The sequence below is a fragment of the Lichenostomus cassidix genome, chromosome 1Aa (genome assembly GCF_008360975.1).
Source record: "Lichenostomus cassidix isolate B80296 chromosome 1Aa, HeHo_3.0, whole genome shotgun sequence".
In the NCBI taxonomy this organism is placed as follows: domain Eukaryota; kingdom Metazoa; phylum Chordata; class Aves; order Passeriformes; family Meliphagidae; genus Lichenostomus; species Lichenostomus cassidix.
In genome coordinates this window covers 37773704-37801138 of record NC_139480.1, presented here as the reverse complement: position 1 = coordinate 37801138, position 27435 = coordinate 37773704, and the positions used below count along the sequence as shown (strand labels likewise).

The following is a 27435-nucleotide window of genomic DNA, read 5'->3' as shown; positions in this document are numbered from 1 at the left end:
AATCAAGACCTTCCTTGCCTAAACAGCCCCTTGATTTTTTTGCCTCTGGGTCTTTGATCCTTGTTATGAGATCTTTCACAAGCATACAGACCAGCTTTCATTAAAATCAAGGGAAATTAACCCCCACTGTATTTCCCACTTTTTGATTCCTAGAGTCCACAGACACCTGTACATGCAGTAGGACACGAAGAAATTCTCAATGGACTAGTCATGCATCCACGTCACTGTTGCCATGCTTTACCTTGTCTAGTTTTATTATGTTTGTTAGTACCAAGTCAATAAAATGCAAGCACAGTTTTACTTGAAAGATAGGCCTTGGCTCCTGGGCTTATCTCCAGTCCAGTTGCTATCAAAATCCAAGATACAGAATGTGAAAACCCATACCATGCTCTCACCTAACCAAGAGGGGGCTCCCAGTTTTGTCCAAGCAATTTAAACCCATTAAAAATTTTAAACAAGTTTAAAAGCACAGCACCTAACTCTTATCATGACCTCTCTCACAATCCAAAAAAGAATGAGACATTTTAAATTACAGTCATTCAAACTGGGAGGCCCCTGAAAGGACACTTTCCCCACTCAGCTCCACCCAGAAAAGCTGTTGTATTGCTTAACATCTCCACAGTCCTGGGGCTCCATGGCCAGGTGGGAATCCAGCATGCAGCTCCTTTCTCACATGCCTCCTGAGATAGTTAAAAATAGCTTCTCTTGTGAAAGAGAGGACTAGTTAACATCAAAAGAAATTAATTCTCATGAGAGATAATTTGCCTCCCAGTAGCTCAAAGACAGAGAACTGAGTGCCTGAAAAAGTTACACAATGCTTTGTCCTGGTATTTCCCACTGCTAATACAGCCAACTTCCATCTCACTGCACTGATTTCTGAGACCCTTGATTTTAAGTACTGAACTCTGGGAGTAGCATCTGGACAACTACTGGAGCTCTCCTGAGGTGCTAAGAGAATGGGTGAGATTCCCAAATGCCATTTTCCAAGGGATGTAGGAATTGCTGAAAAAGTTTTCATAGTATAGTAAATAACTGAAAAAAAGCTGTGTATGAATTAGGTGTTTTACTTAAGAGGGTTGGGGCAGTGCTTTCAAAAAACAGGGCAAGTAAATATGTAAAGAACACAAATTTAACTGATAATATCAATTTATTATTTCAAATAAATTAAGGGAAAATGTTATATGTCTTTTCTTTTATCCCTTTACCTTTTTGCTGGCACATTCCTTCACTACCTCCCTGTGGATTTTTTTTTTCCCAAATCCTTTTCTGTTAACAGAAAATGTCAGTTATCTATTTCTCACTGATGAATCAAAGCTTCGTAAGTACTTCACATTTTATCATTTCCCTCTTGAACCAGTCACACTCATCTAATGTAGCACAGGGCTGGCACCTAGGTGCTAATGAAGGCATGCACATGTGATAATTAACAAGATTCCTGTTAAATATTTATAAGGGCTGAGAAATGGAATGCAGAGGAAAGACAAAACACTGTTTGACATTACCTGAATTTGCTCGAATGGTACTTCAAAGCTGAAAGACTCGTTGTAGTAGGGATTCAGAGTGTTCTTTTTAATTGTAGTCTTTTTCTTCTTCAGCCTCTTACCATTCTGCATCAGATGGATCTTCACATAGGGATCTAAGCATTCAAGAGAAGAAGTAGAGGTAAGAAGGAGAGCTCAGTGTGTTTTCTACAAAATTTAATCCCATACATGTAAGAGTAGATTAAAAAAAACAAGACAACATTTACAGCTTGTATTTAAACAAAGTATAAATTTCTACTGTAGAAAAACTCTTGTGTGATTGAGAATTATTTGTTATGGAATAAGGTACAAAGTATTTATTGCATTATCTCCTTAACATTAGGAAAGCAGGGTAAATTCCCCCTTTGTTCCACAGCTCATCACCCATCCTGCAGGCATTTCTTAGGAATGGTCTGTGGGTTGGTTGTCCCAAGAGCAGTGAGTGCTGCCAAATGCACACAGCAGCTACAGGGCTGGCATGGCTGGATGCTCTGTAGCCACCTGCCAACTATTCCCATCATTCCTTGGGCAGGTGTTGCACCATGGTTTTCCTGTCCCCTGACCTCCCTGGTGAGCTGTGGCTGACAGTGCAGGGTCCAGCACTGCCTGGCAGGGAAGGACTCTGCCCCTTCAATACCAGCCCTCTGCCTCAGTGCTGCACACAGCCAGAGTGCATTGGGGGCCACAGTACTGGTGTGAATTACAGATTGGCTCTGCCACTCTCTATTGAATTCCCATTGTTATTTCAAATGACTTCTGCTGGCAAAGTAATAGAACTCATTTGGTACCTAATCAGGTATTCCTTGCGCAAGCAAAACTTTCCTGGACATTACAGCAGTGATGAGGTATCTTGGTGATGATAATTTCAGAGGAAGTTTTGCCTGCTTGAAAGGATAGCACTGTGAGTCCTTAATCTGTTACAAGAGCTGTGTTGCTGTTTGGAGAGTGAACCAGAATTCTTCCATGGAGCTGGTAATTAGCAGTGCCTTCACTGAGTTCAGCTATTTCTCTGTTTAGGCTTACCACGAAACATCATTTGAGGCATCTCAAGCTCATCCTTTTCAACAACCTGTATGGTACTGTCACCAAAATTTGGGTAGGTACCTCTTTGGCTTTAGGCAAGCCTTGCCTCAAGTGAGCTGTTAGGAGTTACATAAAATGGCTGCCAGACATAAGTCACCTGCAGCACAAATAAGAGAGCATGAATAACACAAACTATCAAAGGAGAGGGCTTCTCCTTTCCCTCCTGAGAAAAGGCTGCTGCTACAGAAGAATGACAAGTGAGCACAGCATTTACTATAAGCAAGCCATGCTTTATAGTTCTGCAATGAAATGAATGTTTAGAAGAGTAAGTGCACTGTTCTACAGTCAAAATACACCTTTCTGTGGAAGACCTGGGTGTTCAGGACAGTTAAGTTACTGGGGCGACTCAATCACAGTCTACAGTTCCTCTGCAGGGAGCATAATTTTGGTAGTGGATTCTTGAAGACAGCAGACAAGGGTATAGAAAGATCCCATGGCCATGAGAAGGAATTAGAGAAATTCTAACTTACAAATAGGCACATATTTTAGTAGTAAGACTGAAACAACTGGAATAGCTTCTCCAGTGGTGAACTCTCTTTTACAGAGGGTTAAGACTGCTTCCCCCTGAAAAGACTGAAGTTCAAACAGAAATTAAATCTGGATAGGTTTATGCTTGAGGCAAGATGGGATTGTAAAGGTTCTATGTGGCTGCACAATATATGAATTAAGGAGTATCATGTGAAAAGCAAAATGCTAGCAAAAAGCCAACAGAGGTCTATTTCTTTTTTAATACTGAGTTCAACATCACTGCACACAGGGTTTTGAAGGTGGAAAGCAGGTGAATGTGGACTTCTTCAACATTAGCTGATACTTGAGAAAAGCTCATCACTTCTCCTGGGGCTCCATGAGGAATGCAAAATTGTGTTAACTTCAAAATGATGGTTTAGGTATAGCTAATATATAATAAGAAAGTTTAGTAGACAATGAGTTGGTGGTAGAATGTTAAGATATGAGGATACGATGCTGTTAAAATATAAACTGAGTTACTAGACTGAAATGCTAAACAGTACAGTAATACATTATTATTATGGGTATTAGAACAGAATAATTTATTAAAAGAAATGCAGGTGATACGTCAATCCTTTGCTGATCTGTGCTTGTGCACAGACAATATACACAGATTTGATGACAATTCCTATGTCCATAAGGAATTGTACAATAATGATTTATAAAATGATGCAGAAATATTCCTATTTTGATAACAAAATCTGTATTTTGGAGAAAAATATTTTTAAACTAGAAATCAGTATATGTGAATTCTTGTACATCTATGCATACATTCACTTTAAATTATTTGCTTCTATTGACTTTCTACAGTTTCTATCTTCATGCTCATGGTAGAGCAAAACCTGACTTGGATAACTCATGGCCATGGGACAAGACCCAAAAGATAGATTTCTATGGGTTTTTTCATGTCCTGATCAGTTTCTTCTGTTTGCCAGTCTGTGGAGTTGAGTTAGGCTCAGTCAAATGCCAGTTGTTTAGCAGGAATGACCAAGTGCTGCCACTGTAGTGCAGAACTGAGTGGCAGAGGTAACAAATGGACCACAGAATGGGGCATAACATGATAAAATATTCCAGTTTTCTTTCATCTGGGGGTAAAATTGTTATGCTAATCCAAATACAAATTGGGTATCACTTAGCTGAAACCACATTCCTTCTTTTCTTATTTCACATGAAAGTATTAAATAAGTTTACTCATCACAAACATTTAAAATCAGAACAGTGTGTCCAGCTCAAGTAATTGGATGGGCCATTAGAGATTTTGGCAGTTTATCCTCATTAGATGGTATCTCCACTTCCTATTTTTTGAAATATCCTGATCTGAACTAATTCTCCCCTCTCTCCATTCTTCTGTGTCCCATACATAAGCCCCTCAACCACTGCACTACCTTCAATTTCATCCTCCCATGTTCCACAACATAATCTCTAACTCCCTCAACTCCCCAGTAATGTATTTGCTTAAACTTTACACAGAAAACCTGATACCTAAGCACAGACTTTCTTGTGACTTCATGAATAAATCTCTGACAAAGACAGACTCTAAATAACAGAAGCTGAACTGCTTGGAATCAATTATTGGGAGAAGGGACAATAATCAAAAGAAAGCAGAACCTCTGGGAAGTGCCAGTCTCCAGTGATTTTTGTGAGATAAGGTTTAATGCTAATGGAAACTTCTCTCATCTCTACTTGCAACATAACCTCGGTGCTGGCCCCATTACTCATGCTGAGTAATACTTTAACATGTAAATAGTCTCACTGAAGAACTGAGACTAGTAAGGATGACAGAACTGATATTACAGCCTTGCAATGATAAATTGTCTGTTAAGTGCCTAGCCTGGTCATAAAGGGCAGAATTCTTCTGACTAAGTAGAAATGTCTACATCTGATGCCAATGAAAATAAACAAGCATTTCTCTTTATGTACCCTGGACAGTTATCTCACTCCAGAGTAAATATGTATCTTTAGTCAAACAGATTGCACCACAAAATATTAATTTCTCTCCATGGGTAAACATCACTGCTTTTTAAACCAGTTTTATTCCTTTCAAGTAAACAGGGCTCTAGAACCATGTTACACCCACAGGTATCTCTGGATGTACCACACCACTGTATCTGGAAGAAAAGATGTTGCACCCAGATGTCCCTCTGCTGAAGGGGACAGACGAGCTTTGTGTCCCTTGCTTAATAATTAATTTCAACCAGTGTGTGGAATTAAATAAAATTGTGCTATTTATTCCCTCATTAACAGTCTACCCAGGAATGCTAAAAAGATGTAAAATTCACAACTAATTGTGCATTGTAGATTTTACAGTAATGTCTCAGTGGAGGCTAGCTGAACTGCTTTTAAAGCACTGGGGGACCAGCTGACACATTTTGTTTTCCTGAAGTTTGCAGTAAGATGCCAATACATTATTTAAGAAGTAATCAAAATGGTATGTAATATCAAGACTTCCACAGTAATCTAGAAAATGAGGCATATATATCTACACACACACACATACACAATTGGAATCCTCTTAAAATAATGACTAATTACAGACATGTTGTAGACAAGATGCACTTAGTTGTTAAAGAGATTTTACAAAAGCAAACTTTAAAAAGGAAAAAACACTACAAGTCAAAAGAAGAAAATCATGGCAGAAGACAATATGTCAGGAAGAGGCAGAATTTGAGAATGACTGCTTTCCAGGGAGTTTCAAGGTGGAAGATTTCTTACAGACATAATGAAAAATCACTTTCCACAAAGGCAGGAGAGAATTCAGCACACAAATTTCCATTTGTGTGGATATGCAGAAAAAAAAGCATCAACAACCTATTCAGCTTGGGATGGTTTTACTACAATGGTTTATTCTGAATGCAAAAAGAAGGACAGTGCCCATCTTTTAAAATAATTTTAAGGCTTCGGTAATCTAATCAAATATGAAAAGAAAAGCACCTAGAAGTTGATAAATTTGAAAAATGCCACAGGGATAACACTAGAATTGATTGGATGTGGAGTTACAGTCCTGAGGCTGTGGGTAGAGGGAGCTTAATGGTTTAAAGAAAAAAATCCCATGCAGATCTGTGCAGCAAGATCAGAGAAAACCCTCTACAAACCTTGAGTAAGCCTAACATGATTAACAGGAAAAAAATTGAGCCAGAACAAACTAGTCATAGATACAGCTGAATAGTTTCATATGACAAAACACTGTAATAAGATGTTCTCAACTAAAATGTAGAAATGGAGAAGAAATACTGTGCCAGAACTGCCTCCAGCTGTACTTTTGTCTTCAGAATGTTCAGGATAACTGGGTGCTCATTAGCACGTGTTTTTCCCCCATCAGAAGAAAATTTATGCACAACCCATGCCAAAGCTCAACATCACTGACATTTAGAGCAAAGGTGTCAGCAGACAGCAGCGTTTCCGTTCCAGGAAGCAGAATGAATTCCTGAAGAGCTTGGAAATTGATTGAAGAAGTAAAGAAAATGAGGTTTGGAAATGCAGCTTTACACATAGCTGTGCAAATGCAGTTAGGACAGAGGTGACTTGCAGGGTGTATCGTCAGTTCCAGGCTGAAGAGCCACTTTCATCCTGCAACACAGCAGCAAGGTGGGAAGCTGAGCAAAGACCAAGCCAGAGGCTTAGACCAGAGCTGGAGCAGAGCTGGATTCAATCCTGCACCCTTAGCTGTTCCCATTCTATGCCAACAGGCTTCAGATGAAGCTCTCTTGGCAGGCAGTGGGGAGAGAAGCCATTTAATACAGCAAACACCTTTATTTTCTACAGAGACTGTTGCCAGGATGGAGGCTGGCAGCACTGGCAATACCTTTGGAGAGTACCTTTGGAGAGTGCCTTTGGAGAGAAACAGCAGCACAGGCCAGAGCTGTGCTAAGGAAAGCAGCAGGGCTCAAAGAGCAAAGCAAAACAGGAAGAACTTTGCTGGCAGTTCCCACAGATTTGCTGATTTTTCCCAAGAATCGTGGGACATGCTCCCTCTGTGGGCATATAAACCTCTGCTCCGAAGGGAGAGGGACAATTCACACGATGCCTGTGGCATCCAGGCCATGGGTAATTACCCCTGACATTTTTTCTTCTGTTTATTCATGTTTGGATGAGAGGGGATAAAAAAAGTTTCTGAAATAATGTGTTTAGAGTGATACTGTGCCTGGATTTTCTCAACTAGTATTTTTTCAGATGAGTGGAAAACTTTGAATGGGAAGGAAAGCCAGAGGGGGAGAAAACAATATATGGTACAATGACTAAGAAGAAGTACAAGTGCTATGGTACCTTCTAGACTGCATAAAGTTATAGCTTAAATTCACTGAACCAAGCTGTTGGGCCTTCTACCTCCCTCCACAAATGAGCAAATTAAAGTCAGGACATTATGTTTACGGAGCAGCTAATGTCTCAAGAGAAATATTGGAATACACTCTCACATTAGAAACAATTCTCTTGGCATGAACTATACGGTTTGTGACTTTTTTTCTTATCAGATCTCCTTAAAAACAGGACTTTTTTTTTTTTTTTAATGTTATTTGCTACATAACGTCCAATCCTCAGCTAATGCTGCCAAGACAGCTGTGGACAGTTTAACCCTAAAAATACTCATATCACACTTGCCAGTGCCAGTCTATGCCATGGATGGATGCTCCAGACCCAGTGCACACCCAAAGCATATGCCTATCAGGCTCTTTTGGGCTCATATTATATGTCATAGTGTAACAATTTAGATTACTTTGGATTACATATTTGCACCAGCATCTTTAAAGAAGATACTGTAAGACAGGGTAATTGATAAACAAAAACATTTGTATTTTGATATTCAACATTAAACAGATTCTCATAGCAACAGTGGAGTCCATTTACAGTGGGGAAGAAAGGGTTGGCATATATAAAAATAGCCTGCCTAGAATAAGGGGAAGGAAGTGCTGTAAAACCAACAGCCAGCCAATGATTCCCTCACCCAAAAATCCCAAACTAAGGCTGCTGCACATGTAGAGCTGACAGTGGAAACAGAACTTCCACAGTGGCCAAAGGGCTATTCAGCCAGCTCTTGAGTCTGCAATTCCAGCCACAGTGCTTCCAACTGGAACACAACAACAAATATTACAGTGCCAGATGGGGAAAGTAGCAGAAAACTGGAGGAAAGAAAAAAATGAAAAAAAAAAGAAAAAGCGCCAAAATTCTTATTTAAAACCAGCACAAATTAGTGCTTACGAGCTTATGGTTAAGCTTACTGCCAGAGCAAGGACAGCTGATCTGTCTTCTTGTATCCAAGGGGTTAATTTCAGCACAGTTACACACAAGGCAAAACAACTATTTTTATAAAGCACATCAAATGGGGGTTGAACCAACAGGAAAATGCACCTTGAGTTTTGGCTGTGGGTAAACACAGAATATTCTTGTGGAAAAGCAAAGCTACTCAACCAATCACCTTGTAAATGTGATTACATGGAAACCACGTGCATCAAAGCAGTAAACCTTGTTCTCCTGTATTTGCACCAAAAGGGGAGGAACTGACTGCTCAAGAAGCTCGAATGTATCAAGGAAGGGGAGAGACAGCACTGCATTGTAAAATTTTAACATAATGGAGAAGGGCACCTGCAATCTTAGATAACAAATAAAGAAATTAAATTGCATATTGTAATACCATGCTTGTATACAAGTAGAAAGAATACAATAGCAACTAAGATGAAGGAGGCATTTATACCAATTAGTGGGAAGATATTAATTCAAGCTGCTGATACAGACAGACTCTCCAGGGAAGGAATCCAGACTGAAACCAAAGCAAACTGGCAATACCTCAGGCAGCAAATTCCAGCAGACTGCTGAGTTAGAATTTAGGTAGTGCCTTTTGATGATGTAGAGAAAAAAAAAACCAACACATTTTTATTTATTAAATTGATGGCAGTGAAAATACCAGAAGATAATACACAGAGGCTTAGAGAGATTCAAAAGACTGTCCTCAAGCGAACTAGGGAGGAGGGAAGGGGGAATACACATGGACTGAGGAATAATAACAGGCAGCAGAGTGAAGAGAGCATCAGAAGCACAGATTACAGAACACCCCAAACAACTCAAGTTAAAAGCAAGTTCTAGTGGGATGTCTTAGCAGAAGACAACAGGAGCTGGTACATGATGATGTGCTGCACTGCACTGTCAGGGAGTGCCTTCAAGCACTCCAGAGCTGGGCTGGTCTGGGGGCAGAGCTGCCCCACCTCCCTGAGGCACACACTGCTGAGTGGAGGCCACAACCCACACACCAGGATGAAAAAGTGAGCACATTTGGGAGCATCAGGTGGCAAAGGCTGGTGTTTGGAAGGGCAAACACCAAGGTGGTTAACTTTACTCAATAAATTTTGCTGAGAGCCAAGAGGTTAAACCGCTTATTGCTGATTTAGGATATGTTCTTCAAAGCTGTCTGTGTGCTGATGGAATTTGAATCTACCTTTCCCACCTCTTGAGAGAGCAAGACAAGGCTGTAAGATGTATGAAACAGGTTCTCAGTCTGCTCTGCTGAGTAGAGCACTGTATTTTTGGTGCTCCTTTCAATTATTCAGTGAAGTGAAGGCTGATGCCAGGTCCAGGTTCATTGAATGCCCTCATTCACCTTGCCTGTGTGATCATCATCTTAGACCCTCTGCTCCTGTGGATATTTACTGCATAAAGATATTTGCCTACATCCTGGATGATTGTGGAAAGATGCTTTAGGAATCCCAGCAGGTGATGCTGCTGAATGGTAGTGTGAACATCCAGTTCTTGAATTGGATTAAAGAAACCCAGGGGATTGAAAAAAGCTTTGGTTAGTCAAGAATTTCTATTTGCATGATGATATCTCTTTGTACTTCCATGCTTAAACAGCTAGGAATGAAAATTAGTGTGCCATATAGGGAAAAGAGTGAGGACAGGCACCCAAAAAAACCCCAGGAGAAAGCAAAAAAACCAAACCATGTCATGAAAGGCTGGACCAATAGAAAAAACTAACTGAAAGGAAGTAGTACCACTCAGAAAGAAGTATAAATGACACCCATTAAAAAAGAAATTGTCATGGCAGAGCAAGAAGACACCTTTTCTAGGGACAAATGTTATGGAGACTTAGTGTGGTAGGGAGCAACCTTCCTTGTCCATTTATTTTCTCTAAAAACAGCTGACACATTTTTTCTGTTTCATGAAATTCTGATTGATAACAAACAGACTCCTGTTTTAGTTATTTCCTTGCTTGCAAAACCCCACCCATCACAAAGACCCCAACCCCTAAAATCCAACAGCTGTGAGGCAAAATAAGTCCTATTCTCAAACTGCACCAAGAACAGACAGACATTCCAGTATTCCTGGGTAATAAAGAAAACCACATCTGAGTGAGTGTCAGTAGTCACTCCAAGGAATTCCTCAACCCTGAAACACAGAGAAAGTTTATTGAAAACAAAAATTGCTCTAACAAGCATATTAGCAATTTACTGTAGCAAGAATATACACTTTATAGTCCCAGCTCTCCAAATCACCATTGCCACAGAGAGGCTTTATAGCTTGGCTGTAAGTCAGCATGGCACTCCTGCGCTGTGATTGTCTTTACATGGAAAAAAGCAAATATACCCTGCTTAAGGATAACCTGTGTACTCTTCTACAGAGGGTTAGAAGCAACACACTCAAAACCAGGCAAAGTCAATTATAAAGGCTGCCTCAGTTCAAAACCAATGAACTAGCATATTGTTTACACATGAAAATTTTTTTCAAATGCAGCAAACCTAGTTATGACCCATCCATACCCTCACAGTCCAAAATAACATTAGGTGAGTTGGGAGGAGAAGCAGAGGACAGAAAAAACAGAAAAGCAAAGCAGCAGGGAGTTTTATCTACATATGATCGAAAGGGTAGGAAACACCCAATTACCTTAGCTCATATAAATGAGTCACCAGCAAAATGCAAGCCAATGTACCGCAAAATAATTCTGGTGCTTTTAATAAAAACCTAGTGCTGCCACTTTATAAACTACTTCTCTCATTCAGGTAAGCTTTCAGTCCCAGACAATGTGAAGGAGACATGTTTTTTTTTAAATTCTGATGATTAAACTAGAAATAGCACAGAGCTAATACTGCAGGAATGCTGCAGTAAAGATGGCATAGAAAAAACAGTCTTACAACATCAGTGACTACAGTAAAGCAGTGTGATCTGAACTCTTCATAGCTGAGAAACCAACCCTAGTTATGCTTTATCGAAGTTGATAGTTATTTTAAGAGCATACCAAGACTTTAAAACTACATTTATCAGTGGCTGCATCTATAAAGGGGTTCCATCAGCATCTAGTTCATTCTCAATTTGAAATAATACTCAGTACTTTTTCTACCTGAGAAGTTCATATTTCTATAAATCTTAGTTCTCATTCTGTTTCTATTATTTTTCTGTTGGATTTGAGCTTCAAGGAAAAAAACATAAATGGAAGGAAGAAGGTAAATGAGTGTAGTCTTGCTTTTAGCTTACAAAACATGTATTCAGAATTGCTCAGAGAAAATACTCAACAGCTCTCTTTTCCCTCCTCTCCCTGCCTCCCAACACATCCAGTGTTTGTTAAGCAGGATTTTGGGAATTCATATAGGCTATTTGACTTAGAGGATCAAACTCTTTAATGCCTCAAACAAACAGACCACCAATCTCATACATGAAACTTAACGCAACCCACAATACAGTTAGATTTTTGAACCTCTTTAAACACAGAGGCCACAAGAAACCTTTCCCTATTCCCTGCCCAGAGCCAAGGCTAAGGACAAGCTTAGCGGATGCTTCCTGGCTGTGAGAAAACTCCTGGAACACTGCAAGGCAAGAACTGCATCTGCTAAGGGAGTGGAAGGGGGTATTCTGGATGGTGTTTCCCAAGATTGTTGAGAAAATTGGTTTTGTTTTGGATTAAATTTAACCACAGTAAGGAGAAAGAGATCAAAAGCAGATTTTATTGGGATGGGCAGTATCTTCATCTCAATCTCATCATGAGAAGCTACAAGGTAGGCTACATTTATCAGCATTTTCAACTGAGTTCAGCTAACTTATATCTGTTTTTCAAAAATGACAGCAGAGTGAAAACCTATTTTTGAGAATCCCCAAACCCCCCAGGTTTTAAAAGCCTGAAGGTCAGATTTTTAACTTGAGTACTTGCAGAGGAAGAGCTGGGAGGCTGCACGCCTGCTCGCATTCCTGTCGATTACACATAATGAGAAGCAGTGACCTGAAACTTAAGGCAAATTTTTACTTAGACAAGAGTAACATTGAGATTATGTTCACTGAAGAGTCATGGAAATGCTCAAGTCCTTAAAAGAACAAACTGTTTACTTGTTTTTTTGACTCCAGAGAAGTTACAAGGAAGAACAAGATGAGGAGTTATTTAAGAGCTAAGATTCAAGGAGAAGAACAAGCCTTCAAGGCTATCTGCAAGCCTTCAAGTATCTGCATTAAGAACACTCTGCTGCTGAGAACATTAGTCCTGCTATAAGACAAGAGGACAGATAACTTGAAAAATGGTGCCATTAGGTGAAAGACGGAAGTATTTTTAACACAACCAATAGCTCATGCCCCGAATTCTTTTTCAAATTGCCCCAGTCAGTTTATGGCACAAATGGATGTTTGACTGACGTGTTCACCACTGGCTGTACATTGCTTTAGTTTAAAAGGCAGTCAAACGTGACACCACCTTTCAGAAATTCAAGGGTACATGATAGTTTTCAGCTCAGATACCTGCTAAAAATTTATACAGCAAATAGCCAATTTGGTTCAAAATTGGTGGAGTAATCTGTTCCTGTGCTTCACTGACAAACGAGATTGAATCTGGGCAGCTCAGCATATTTCTGCCTGCTACTCCATTGAACAAGACCTTGATGCAGTCTAGTCAATGGATCATGATCTGTAATAAAATCAAATAACCCAGGGATCCAAAAAGCACATATGATTTTCTGAAAGTTTAGCTCTTCAGAAATGAAAGGAAGGATATTTGAAAAGACAAGCCCGAGTGTTTGTGGTTACTAGATGAGGAGGAAGAGGATGACAGAGGAGTGGAAACTGGTGTTTTTATTTGGAATCAACAGATAGAAACCACAGTAAAGGAAAAGTGGATGACTCTGCTTCCAAGCCAAGGTAGTACTCATTGTGCATAACAGAGAATAGAAATAATTTAAGTGAAACTAAGCTCACAAAACAGAACATTTTCCAAGCAGTGTTCACCAAATTTAGAAAAAATTTCTAAAGGTATTGAACGTTTGTAGATGGATCCATCTTCAGAGGCACCTAGTTAAAAATCACTGGTATGAACATGAATCAGTCAATTGCCCTGGAGTCCCAGGCTTCAGCTTTCCTCTGCAAACTCCTATTGAACATTTTTCTGCTTTAGCCAGTACCTAGGTGACAATAGGCCTCTTTTTTTCTTTTTTTTTTTTTAGGTTGTGAACAATGACAGTTAAGACAGTCACTCAGCAGCAGTAAGAAACAATTTAAATTCTTTCTGTTTACTGTGCATGCCACTAATGGCAATCAGCAAACAATGACATTAAACTTGTGCGTTTCAGAAAGACAAAATATTCCACTGTTACAAATGAAGATCACAAATCTTAAAAAGAACATACTAAGGAGAATTGAGGTTTTAAGCTAAAAAAAAAAAAGCAGATTTAGCAAACAATAAACCTGCTTTTCTGATACTTTTAGGAGAGAAGGAGAGAAAGAGGAAGGGAGAGGGAGAGAGAGGGAGTGCCTCCGGTTAGCTTGCCATTAGCACAAAGGAAAACAATTGCAGGGCTTAGGGAGGATTTAGCTTTAACAAACGCTTATCACAAAGTCATGTCACTGCACACTATTGTTCTGTATTTGGAATGAAATTAATTTCCAACTCCACATTAACCTTTTAGAGACCCTGCTTGGTAGAGGAATTTAATCCTTTGGATTTTGGTATGTCACCAGCATAGGCCATTTCTAAATTTTGTTGAATTTGATAAGACTATTACCTGAACAACTTTTATTAAAAGGAAAAAAAAGGTAGTTTACTAACAGTGGGTATTTCAGAACACTGAAAAGTTGAGTGTTAAATCAAATAGGCAAGAAAAACTAAATAAAAAGCCAGGAAATCCTAAGTTTTTTTTCAATCCCCATAACATATAAGAGAAATACCTCTTCGCTATAATTAATCCCCTATTATTTTGACAGCACGCTCTCAAGCCATACATTAATATAAAAAAAAAATTATTGTGATGAAGTAGATCTTTTCTAAACTTTATGAAAAACAGGTCTTCTGATGTGACCAAGAAAGACCATTCAGCTGGGTAATGGGGAATAAGTTGTAGCCTTACCATAAAGTAAGGGACAAGTGGTGATTTAGATAGTAGTGAAAACAGGAATTTCAGCACAAGTGGGGAAGCCCATTTTCTGGTCCTTATTAGTATTAATGCAACAACTGTCTTTGTTGGCCTCTGCAGGATTCCTACCCTGCTGCATTCCAGGAGCTGAGAGGAGCCCTCTGGAAGTCAGACAAAATCTGCTGTTGCTACCATATTAGGAATCAAACCGAGTAGCAAAAGCCTCCGGCTGAGTGGAGATAAATCAGCAGGGAACGTGTTTGCCTCCCAGCCAAATGACTAAAGCAAAGTGATTGAGGAAACAAAGTAAATAATAATTAAAAAACAAATCCTTAGCAGTAGGAGTGACCGCTTCCTTTTTACTTTTATCACGCTTCTTACTGAAGTATAGCTCCAAACCAGATTTACAGATATGAGCACACCCTGTTCCTTACATTTCTTTATTGCTGCAGAGTGGAATAATCCCTAGACACATATCAATGATCAGCTTCAAATGTTTTTAACACATTTTTTTTGGCTGGAAAGAGAGCATTAGACTACAGTGGAGTTTAAATTGCTCTCACTCTATTGACAAAAATTTTGGTTTATAGCCAATCTAGTCCTTCCACCAAGATTTACCCTAATCACAGATGTAGGCCCTCTTTCACTTGTTATCAGCCTTGTAGTCCATAGAAAATCTCACCTGAAATATAATGTTTGCTAATGATTCAGCTCTTTGTAGAGGCAGAACAGAGGACTTGCTATTACACTTCTGTATATGTGCATGGATCTGCTCTGAGCGTTCCTTATTAGAGAGGGTCTGCAAGGTAACTAATCTACTATGGCATTGGCAAAAGGATGCAATTCCATGCAGATGTGATAGACAGCTACAGATTTTGTATCTGCTGTGTGTGAATGAGGGCCAGATCTGCAAGGCAGGCCAGTTCATAGCCTTTAAAGGTGGGAAAAATCTTACTTCTGTGACATGGCATTTGGAGTCCAAATTCAGCATCCCATGAAAAGATCTGTGTCTCTACTCTCTGCATGGCAGGTGCTGTGAGATGGTAGATGCTCACAAAATGAAAGCACTGCAGATGCCATCCCAAAAAAGAGGAAGAACTGCTGAGCCTGGATCCACATGCCAACCCCACATAAAGGTCAATGTGCCACATCCCCTCCTGCTGCTCAGCAGCCACAGCACAACCACCCCACCTCCTCTGATGCTGCACAAGTACACAACCTCTGCAGGTTAGGAGGCTTAACAAAATCATGGTATAGGTAAGTTCAGGTTTCTGTTTTTAAATCCAGAGGAGATTTGTTTTTAGTATGTTATTTCACAGAAAGAAAACAGTCTGAAGAGTAAGAAAATGTAACAAGATGGATGCATTGTTAAGCCATTGTTACCTAGTGTTAAGCAACACCTGCATTTCAGCCTTAGTGACCTTAGTGTCACTTGTGATTGTTGTCCTTGGTTGCAATGGGTAGGAAACTGTCACATACACACATTTTTCTAATCCTCAGCCATCAGGCTCCCATAGCATCCCTTCTCTCACACAACCAAAATGAATGGGGTGGTCTCCCCACAGAACTTAATGCAAAGCACTGTACAAATAGTGGCAGAAATAATATTTGGCCCATGGAAATGCTGCTACCTCTTTTAAGAGGGACAGTGGTTTCTGAAAGGTGGAAGACTAACAATAAAATAGAAGACTGCATGTATATACTGTATTCATTCAGGGGAAGAAAATCAGTAGGATTCTGTCGACCAGCAGGTTGTCTCAGTAAAAATAAGCAATAGCTGAGGGAATGCAGAAATACTCACGGCTTTCTACAGATTTGAGACAGGAATAAAGCTGCAGCTTCCTAATTATATAGTGCTCACCCTCTAGCATATTGACTTCCCTGTTACATTTTCTCCTTTCTTCGTAAGATGCTGTGGTTGAATGCTGTTGTCAACTCCCAGCGTGTTGTTTTCCTGAAAGCTTGTTTTAACCATTCAAATATCCACAAACTATATCAACATTAGCAAATAAAAACTATGTATAATACAGCTGAAGATGCATCAAGATACCCCTATTCACCCCCAAAATCAAAGGAAGGTAAAGCAGAAGCTCCCAGGTTATGACACCAGCCAGTGGTGTAAGACCATAAATATTCACTGGGTGTCACACCACTAAGCATTTATCACCAGTGGGAGCCTGGGAACCGGACTCTGTGGCCTGGGAGAGCCCTCTGGCTGAAGAATTCGGAATGATCCACTCTGAAAGGCAATGTGGTGGCACCCAGAGGATGGAATTGGGTAACTAAGCCTACAATCACCTTGCTGTGCTAAATTTGAATAAATTTTTCGGTTTTTTAGCTGTAGTCAACAAGGAGGTTACATCCCATTTTCTCTGTTATGTTTGTGGCTGATGAGAAATGCTGGTGTGCAGGACAGAAACTTAAGGGGAATAGGGAATGGTGGGGTTTGAAGCCCTGTTTACTTCCATTTCAGGTTATGAGATTTGTGTCTGTGGTACTGATTGAAAAGAGACAAGCAGGGCAGAGTATTTAACACAGATCCAACTGTGAATTAAGTTCACTAGATTTTCCTTTGCAAGACAGTTACTACATATTTTGTCATAGATATTGCTTACCTATAGAGAAGTACTGTTCAATTAAGAGTTGGTACCTAAGGAGTAACACCATGTTTACAGCAAAAGTTAGAAATTGCACAGAAGAACAGTAAAAAGATGTCAAAAATAAAGCTTTCATACTGCTAAAAATTTCTGTCAATCAACTGTTCCTCAAATCAGACAGAATAGAAACTCTGAGTCTTACAGTCACACATTTGGTATCTCAATTAGGTTTTCACAAAAAAAAGGCTTAAAGTGCCTTTAAAAGCAAGCTCTCTTATATAAATTTGCCTACAACACGTTATGCAGTTCACTGCAGCATTTCAGATTTATTTTTCTTAGCATCCCCGTTATTCTAACCATAGCAAATCCCAGGCAGTGCTCTAAGCAAAACCCACAGAAGCTTTTCAAAGGCTCTTTATTTTCCTGCTTCTCCTGGAATTATCAGCACCTTTGTTTCATAAACTTTTGAACTTGCCATAAACATGTCTCGGTATGTTAAAGTACTGTCCTTCACCCAACCCCTGACTGTGAAAATACAGTACATTACAAAAAGAACTGACATGTACTTAAAAAAAAAAAAAATACCCCTATACACCATATGTTTCACTTTTTGTAAGTAAAGAGGTGACTTTGCCAACCATTTCTAAAGGATTAAAAAGCCTGCTGTGTCATCTTATATATCTTCGTTCAGTTTCTAATGCAGCCACAGAACACAAAGGCTGAGAGAAAACCTTTTATCATTTGCAGTTATCGACTAGGCCAGAATACAGTATTAGGAACCTTACAAACTTCTAGCTAAAACTTCTTTGCTTTGAAGAATGGCTGATCTCCTAAGTGAAGGAAAGCAGCCTAACCTCAAAAAGGTTATTATTAGCCAGAAACTGAACACATTTTAGGGAAAAATTTTTGGGGGCACTTTGAATGACAACCTATTTTCTACTGCATTGCCACAAGAGTCCAAAAGTTTTTGGATGCTCTCAATCACTTTATACACCAGCTTTGGGAGAGTTTTAGGTGCCTTCAATTATAAGGTGTTTTATTAAAAAAAAAAGTAGGTATGTCAGAAGGCAAAGGCAATTTAAAAGAACTGTTGCTTCAATGAGAGGGAAAGTTAGTGTTTTGTTCTGAGGTTCTTCATCCAAGATGCAGCTGATCTTAATGTTATGGGTTTCAGCAAAATGTATGCAGAATCCTTTTCTTCTGACAGCCTCTTGCTCATGCACCATGGCATGGGCAAACTGTAAGGTCAGAGGTAAAGGCTGGTATTAAATGCCAGAGTACTGCCCTAAACTTGGTGCTAAGATCTCTGCAAAGCAACCATATAAAGTTCTATACTTTTAAATGTGGAACTTTTATATATATACACATATATATATATATGTCTATAAATGTATTTTAAAAACCTTTCTACTTGCTTATGATTCCTGGGGGAATTTTTGCATCCATTGTCTCTTTCAGTATAGATCAGAATCTTGACCTCATTCATTGGCATCAGTCCAGTTACTGACCAGAAGTAACCCACTGAAGAATTCTGGCATTGATTGATAGTCAAGCCAGCAACCAGCTCCTGGAGGTACTGTATCAATTGAGAAGTGAGACTGCAAAAATCACTGCATGCAAACTTTAAGAATATTCACCGCTGGCCAGCTCTTGTGATTTTATCACAATCCCTGAGATATTTGGTATATTTCTTGAAGCCTTAGTTCCTCAGCATTATGTTACCATCAGAGATTTGCAGCTTGCATTTCAAATTAAAAAAAACAAAACCTTCTCTAACACTCATGGCTAGAAATAAAAGTCTGAAAGCATTGAATCCAAAACTTCAAATCAAGAGTAATTTATTTAATTAATGTACTTAAGGTATATATATATTTTCAAGTCAAGTGCAAAAATCTGGGAATCCAGGTTTGGCAGTATCACTGCTACCACCTCTTTACCAACACCGTGCTCTAAAACTGAGCTGCTTGTGACCTCTTTCTTATGTATTATTTCCCACTGCAACCATTGTCAGCTTGCAGTGATAAAAACTTTAAAAGCATAATTGAGAAGGGCTTTTACTTGTAGTTTTGCTTGGCATTTTTCCTAGGAAATTTCCAGAACTGAATGAAATCAGAATCAATCAAAATAAAGTCTTCAGAAAATTCATGGTGTCCTCCATGGATAGTGGCACCACTAACATAGTGAACTGAGGAAAACATCAAAACAGACATGGAAACCCAACCAGAGCTGTACTGGTTGACTCTCTGTCAGGTCAGCATGAACTCACTCAGGTTGCCACCTTTCTGGTAAGTATTTTTCTAGCTACTGCAATCTGTGTTGCACTGTTGTTGCTGTTGGGAGATTTATCACTGAATTTTCTATAGTCCTCTTCCAGCTTTAAGTGCAATAGAAAGCTCTTTTCTCCATTATTATTTAGGTTTCCTCCTGGGGAGGAAATAAAGCAATTTAGAAGACTAATCAGACAAAAACAGAATTTTGAAGCGCCGGACACAAAAAACTCTCCCTGCAGTTTCCACAGTAAAATAGCTGTGCCACATAATTCTCAGGTGCTGCTTGTCTATTTTGCTTTAGTTTTGTTGAAAAGAAACCTCTGAGCTCAGGCAAGTGTGAAAGAAGAGTGACAAGCAAAGGGAGTGGATACAAGTCAGCACTGACTCAGTGCATGACTGGCGGCTCCTCAGGCAGGTGGTCTCACGGAGTCATGAGGTGAGCAGCACCTGGGTTATGCTCTTCCCATGGATCACTCAGAAAGAATCTGTCCTTCTCTGTGGTTTGGAAAGGAACGTGGGGAAGAAGCAGGGGAAAAGCTCTGTCTAGAGATTAACTACTATCCCAAACATTCCTGACTAATTGACACCCCTCATGCAGATGTGTAGCACTTGTGAAACCTCCGCATTTTATCATGCTCAGCTACACAGACTAGGTTTCTTGCCCTATTTTGTTAACATGGATTAACAACTTGGATCACCTTAGTCACATTTCTCCTGATTTCTCTTTATGTTCTGACTGTAGAAGGTAACTATCTCATATGCATTTATATTGTGCTCTATAAAAAATGGATCAATCTCTTAAGAGAGACTTTCGGGGAGCAGTAAATACCCAGATCATCATTTTACTCAATTGATTCATAGCACAGGACATTTTAATTCCACAGATTGTTGCCATGGCTGCAACCTAAATGAAGACATTTCCTTCCAGAATTCAGTAGGCAAGCTCCCTTGTTTATTTTTCATTGAATTCTATTTGTATATGTAAATAGAAAGGGGCAACACTGACCAGTCAGTCTGTTCTTTAGCACACATGCACTTTTTCACCACATTATTACTTCATCAAGACTGTATCTTCTGGCCAAGCTAAAGAGGATCTTTTAGAAAGACAACAAATCAGATTTACGGACTTCAGCCTGCTCCACTAGCTCATATGCTCCAAGCTGGTTTCACATTATATCTTGTGAAATGACTCTCTTATTATCAACTGTCCTCATTGCTCTGAGGGGCTTTGATAGAATTGAAAGAAACCCAGCAAACTGAAAACCCTCCTAATAGCTATGTCTCTGAAGGTGATATAAGTCTTTCTTCATGTAAGGATTCTGGAAGTTTCTGCTTATGTGGCAGCATTCACACATAACTTAATTTTCACAATTTCAAACTAAGGACTGAAAATAGCACAGTAACACAGCTATTGCAGAATACAAAAACTTGATTTACTAAGTGAAAAGAGTTTTATAGTTGAGCAACATTACATGAAGTGAAATTTTTATATAAGTATTGACAGCTATTACAAGCTACTCATGTCACCAGAGATTCAGCTTGGTACAATGATGATACAGAACATACTAAGCTTCCTTTAAAAAATGTAACTTTTCTTACCCAGTGATTGTGGTAACTTTTTCAAAATCATATTTAGGAGAAGCACAGCAAAGGTTCTCTCTAAGTTTGTGGTTCTCTGTAGGTTTTCCAAAGTACTAGATGAAAACACATTTTAAGTCCTAGCAGAATTAATCAAATACAACCCAAAGAACAGCAACCCATATCCACACCCAGAGTCAATAAAACCAGTTGACTGGTTTCAAATGCAATGTTTCTTAAAAAAATGCAGGAGGCCAGACAGTTACAGTCTTCACATCATATTTTTTTTCATCATCTAAAGGGACCATGGAGTTGGCCTGTTTGGCCTTTTCTTACAAAACAAACAACCCCTGCAACAAGCAAACAAACAAGCAAAAAAACAGAGTGAGACAACAGTGAGGAAGGAACATTGAACCTAATGGCTAAGAAGTTTACTTGAAAGAAGAGAGAAAGGGGTTGAAGTGCCTTCTCCAATGAGTATTTAGTTACTTGTAAGAGTGGAATAATTTGGGCATGGTTATGCTTTAGTAGCTGCTAACCCAGTGTAGAAAGGACTCCCCTGGGAACAAGGAGATCCTCCGTCCTGCTCCAAATGGAGTTCACCCTCTCCAAACACAGAATTTGAAAATCCTCCTGTCTATGTTCATTCCCAGGAGTAGAAATCTTGACAGCATCAAGTTTTGAGAAAGTCAGAGTTTTGAGGAATTCAGAAGAGCCTAAAGCTAGCCTTTTTTCTATACTGTTGTCTTGGTTTCTTAACCACTTCTGTAAACATTGTTATTTTCACAAAATCACAGAATATGCTGAATTGGAAGGGACCCACAAGGATCATCAAGTCCAATCCCTGGCCCTGCACAGGACCATCCCCAAGGGTCACACTGTGTGCCTGAGACAATTTCATACCATTATCTCCTATAATGGAAACAAAATTTTTTTTCCACAATCAGTGTTAGACAGTCCTCCTCTGGCATGATAAAGCAACTCTGTGTTTTGCACAAACAAGGCATCCCAGACTGGATTTACTGCCAATTAAAAATGCTGCATACAAAAAACTTAGATAACCTGAGAAATAGGAATTGGCTCAATCTATTGCAGACTGAGTTATGGAAGAACAGGCACATGGGCAGTGCACACGAGGTGAGTCAGTGGGACTTTTGTTTGAGTAACAGCTCTGCATGACACACATAAATTAAAGGCAGGCACAATTACAGCGTTTATGGCCATGGAAACACAATTCCTCAGCTAGTGCTCAAGAGACAAAGACTGCTGATCAGTGAAAATTATGTGGCACTCTCCTACAAAGGAAGAATAGGGACCACGCTGTGTTACATATTTAGATGCTAGCCAGCACCCTGCTACGTCCTGATCCCAGGCTCAGTCCCCAGGCCACAAAAACCAATTGTGCTGCCCAAAGCTGCCTTTGAAGCAACCCCAGTGAGAAACTGATTTTAACAAAGCAAAGACAAGGAGGCACTTCAGACAACATCAGATAATTTAAAACTCTGCACAGCTCCCTGCTAGAATAAATGGGCACATCATCGTCATCATTGGTGAAATTTTATCTGTTCAGATAAGCAGAGAATTAGGCCACTATTGCCCTACCAGACTAAATTATGTAACTACTTATCTGTAAAGGTTACTTTTGTTATCTCTGTAATGAAATTATCTCTACAAAAACAGTTATTTAGCCACTTAGTTATAAAACCATGCAGGAACACCAGAATTTCTATCATCAGTTTATGATTGTCTTTCGTTATTAATTCCAATCGTGCTATACAGTGATAATGAATCACAACAGGGGCACTGCTTCAGATACTGTAGCACAGTATACCCACCAGACTAGAACAACTACCTGCTGCATTAGGATAAAAGAATTTTGTCTTTTGTCCTGGCTTTTTTTGTGTTGTTGTTTGTTCCCTGTTTATGTGCTCTCAGCTTCCTAATCGAAGCAAAACCAGTGATAATATTTTTCTCTTTGGTAAAAGCCTTAGTGACATCTCAATTTATTTTTCAATCAGTCTGCCAGTCAATATTCAGGTCCACTAAATATATCAAGACCAGCAAGTGAAAAGGCATACTTCATGAAATTTGAAAAGGCGACCCTAAATACACCACCCAATATCTAAAATATTGGGATCACTCCTTCAACAAATGACATGACATACTCGGTTGTTCAAAATAATGGTATTAGCTTTTAGACCTGGTCACAGAGCTTTGCATTTGGCTAAATTATTTACATCTGTGCTGAATTTGTATGGAGTCATGCCTTTACAGTCCAGCAGCATTCTGCATCATCTTTCACACACACTGACATGATTGAACAAGTCTTCTGTTGAACTAGAAAATCAGGTTCATGTTCATCCCTAAACCAATTCCCTAATAATGATTTTTCCATCTTGCAATATGAAGTTCAATTTAGGAACCAAGGAGAAATGAAAAGTGTTTTTTCCCCTCAGAGAATTTGTCTTGTTCAGATCTAAACGTCAACATAAATACATGTTAGGAATGTAATGTTTTCGTTTACATGTGAGTAACTTTTTACCTGTTCCTTCTTTCTCACTTGAAAAGGATAGTCCACATCCCTTTCTAGCATCTAAAAACCCCACCTTACCTTGCACCAGGGAACTCATTTACTGCTGAGACTTTAACCTCTTTCTTGCAATCTACTGGTCACGCATATTAAGCATGACAGAGGCTACACACACTTTTCAGGCTCTTACAGCTATGCCTGCAAGTCTGTAAGAAGGCTGCTTACGTCTAAAGGCTGTTTAGGTCTGAAGTCAGCAGTGCTTTCCATGGATATGTATCTCTTCCTATATGTAAGATACACTGCAAATGTACACTATGCATAGAGAAAGACATGCTGCCTGTTTACTGTTGGAAAAAGGAAATTAAATTTAAGAAAATGGTTTAAAAAAAATTCTATGGCACTCTTTTTGTAAAGTAATCTGCTAATATATTGACTGGATTTTATACTGATGTAATTTTCTTGGCATGCCATTTATCAGAACTAATGATCATACAACTGTGATCATAAAATGCTAAATTATAAATACGTTCTACAAAATAGTTTAATTTATCTTTGAGTACTTAAGGATGCTGAAATTAAATTTTATCAAAATATTCAAAAGAGCCCTTGTCCTTAGCAGAAACAAATGAACAGAACTATTAGTGATTGTTTTCTATACTTCCTCAATAGGCTGGTTACAAAAATAGGCTGGCAGCAAAATGAGCATTTTTATAGCCATTTAAAATGCTTAAGTGGGGCAGAATATGATAGCATTTCCAGAACAGTTAACATACTCATAGTTAATGAACATTCTCAGTGGCAGAGCACATTAGTCCAAAGACTGTTATCTCAGTTCTGGTGCTCTGTGACCCTGCTCCTACCTTCAGCTATCTGCCATACATAGGCTCAGGTTGTTGCCTTGCATTTTCTAACATATTTTGCCCCCCCAGGTGGGCAGTCTAGGATCTACTTGGCACAACAAGCACAGCAGCCTGAGCAATAAGAATTTTCAGCTATTTCCTAATCTCACTTCTCTTGGACACATAATAATATGAAATTCTTATTCTCTATACTTGGAGGTTAAGTAAAGATGGTAATAATTATTAAAGAGGACATCTTTTCTGTTGGAAATCTTACCCATGTACAGAAAATAATGAGAAGAATCCACTGTAGCTATTTGCCATGTTTTTGATCCATGTTAGACCTAATGACCTCTGAATTTTGCCTTTTTCTGGTTGGCTGTTGTTTGTTTATTATTCTTTTCAAATTACCAGCACCAAGCTCTAAAGTTTTTCTTACATAAGACCAGAAAAAATGTTTTTCTCTAACTTTCAAGACTCTTCTTTTGCAGCATATGATTAGCTGAAACAATGTTCTGTTCAAACTGATGTTCAAAAGTTCCCTTGGAGGCTCATTTTGAGACTGATACAATTCCAGAGAGGGATTGCATAGATTTTAACATTGAACAAAAGCTAACATGGAAATTCATACTGCCTTTTTTCATCTGATTGCTACTTGTACTAGCACAGCAATTATCTACATGACACAGAAAGTCAGAATTTACTCACAGCTGGAGGCTACTATTCACAACACTGCTAGTTTACCATCACGAAGTGTCTCTTTACACAGTCTGAGTTGGGTCCTGATCCATGACCAAACTATTGTGCACAAATAAACAATACCATGATCACTGCACTGAAGAATCATAGCCTAAACTGTCAGAATACTGTCAACTACTATCACATTGCAGGTTTTGGGTTTTCGTAAAAGGAAGACAAGATGTTTTTATTTTGCACTCGAACAAAAGCATTCATTAGCAACTGTCAGAGTTATGCTTAGCTTATTCCAAGTTAGGCATGCAATATCTGTATTTCAGACTGTCCATAGATCCCTTTTTGAGGGTAAGAATAGCATGCCAAACTATTTCAGAATTTTGGTATTAAACACCCTTTATACAAACAAAACTATAAAAATATTGTCTATGTAAACCAAGAGAATGTCATGTAAGTGTATCAGATAAAGTGACACACTTCTTTTACACGTGCCATGAAAACAGAATAATCATGATAGAGGTATTTGTTACTATTCCAGTTCTATGGTGGTATTGTACACTGGGGTATGTAAAACTAGCATGATAAAAGATAGACAGAGTTCTTCAAAATAAAAGTATTTTTATGCAAAAATTTTGGTTTCTTTCATCCACAAGATAATTAATAAAGTGATGAAGTATTCATCCAAAATAACTGAAATGTGTATGAACTGGCATCATTATTAGAGAAGCCATAAAAAGGAGAAAAAGAGGAAAGCATGCAAAAAGCATTACAAAAATGGTTGCACAAATTTCCATAAAACATGCAACTAGACAAAATGGATGGGAAAACATTGTCTGTTCCTGGCAATAGGTAACACTTTTTTAGTATACCAGTTAATACCTGGAATCAGCCCCAGTGCAAACTCCTATCACATGCAAGTTACTGTTGCTAAGAGAAGCAGTAGGTTTCCACTACAAACTTTATAATATATGGAGTCATGAAGCAGTTTAATGTTCCCTCCCTCCACCCCAACACTGCTGCTGACCACACAAGAGACAACCATGTGGAACTACACTTTAAATGCTGGATAACAGTATTTCAGTACACAGGTACAGATGTGATTTTTGGTACTGTTTACTTCCAACTCAGGAGCCCCAAGTATCCATGAACATGTAACATAATTTGGATTTCTGAACATTACTATAAAGCATGATATATAAATCTCACAGAAATCTTATTTTGCTCTGGAAATATAGTCACAGGCTTGATTTTTTAATAGTCCTAAGTCAGAAATTTCCAGTTGTTCAGTTTAAATACCATCAATACTGGACAAACTAAAAGACTGTCACTTAACAAAAACCTCTGCATCCATATTAATAATATGATTTATATGTATACTGATCCCATACAGATGCAAATGTCTTCTGGGATTGGCCACAGATAATGCAGAATGCTAATTCAATACTGTACAGGTGGAATGCTTGTTAATTTCTTCCAGGATGTCTTGGTTATACAAACTACAAATTATTCTGATTTGGGAGCAGTGTGGGAATGAGAGAGGATGACACCTGTTCAGTACCACTCCAGCAGGAGGATTACTCCCACACAAGGGATTTGCATGGTAATAGAAAAGCAGTATTTTCAGGGTTTTCTTCACCACAGAAATATCTGTACACTATAGATTATTGACCAAAGCACTGAGCATAACAAACTGGAACCCACATCTGTGCTCACATTTTCATCTATCATAACTGTCACTCTTTTATGTTCCCTTCCATTATTGCTACAACAGCAGCTATGCTGCTATATATATTGTCTGAAGAGTTATAGACATTGCATAATTAATAATTTAAATAAAGAAACATCCGCTTCACAACATGGATGTATTACTTGTGTGATGTCCATATTCTCAAGTACCTATGACAGACCAAAACCACCCTGAGAGTGAAAGTTTCTTTAGATGTATCTAGTGTGATTCAGTGACATTTTTGCCAACTGAAAAGTTTGAAAAATATTTTCTAGTCATTTGACAAAGTGCATGTTTGGCTGATGCCCCTCATCACTACTGGATGATTCACAGCTGCCTACCTTTGAGAAGCAGTTCAGCAGAAATTACTGCTGTTTTTCTATAGCAAACAGAAAGGACTGAAAGCAATTTCTCCTGGAAAATGCAAACCCAATGCACACAATTTCAAAAAGTAGTGATACTACCTACTCTTAAAATTATACAGTTATTTTAAACCTACACTATTGCCAAGGCAAAGGACTCCCTCCCCAAAATAAATGGCCATCTTGCATATCCAGATCAACAGCAGCTCCAGCACTTCCAGCTCAAACCAGCCAAGGTCTTTAGTCAGGACTGTGGCTTTACATAATAAAATTGAAGCAGAAAGCTAGAAAGCAATTCTGCAGTCTGGGGAGTGTGTGGATTGAACCCTCCAGGAAATCCACAGCTCAGCAGCCTGGACTACAAGGTCTTCTCTGAATGTCCTCTGGGATGGAAGGGAGAGGAGCAAGGGCCACGGGAAGGTCGTGC

General features: G+C 38.9%; 1 protein-coding gene and 1 long non-coding RNA gene across 3 annotated transcripts in view; one reads left to right on the top strand and one right to left on the bottom strand.

Moving 5' to 3' along the window:
• SYT1 (synaptotagmin 1) overlaps positions 1-27435 on the bottom strand; it is a 123014-nt gene that overhangs the window by 5671 nt on the left and 89908 nt on the right. For both annotated transcript variants that reach the window (XM_085045565.1, XM_085045573.1), the window contains exon 7: positions 1503-1636. In XM_085045565.1, the coding sequence (XP_084901691.1) occupies positions 1503-1636 (134 nt within the window). The remainder of the gene's footprint in view (positions 1-1502; positions 1637-27435) is intronic.
• Positions 1596-25557, top strand: LOC146443485 (uncharacterized). Its single transcript, XR_014847778.1, has 5 exons — positions 1596-1662; positions 15444-15670; positions 18469-18583; positions 19097-19295; positions 19427-25557. It is a non-coding gene; the product is annotated as an uncharacterized LOC146443485 (long non-coding RNA).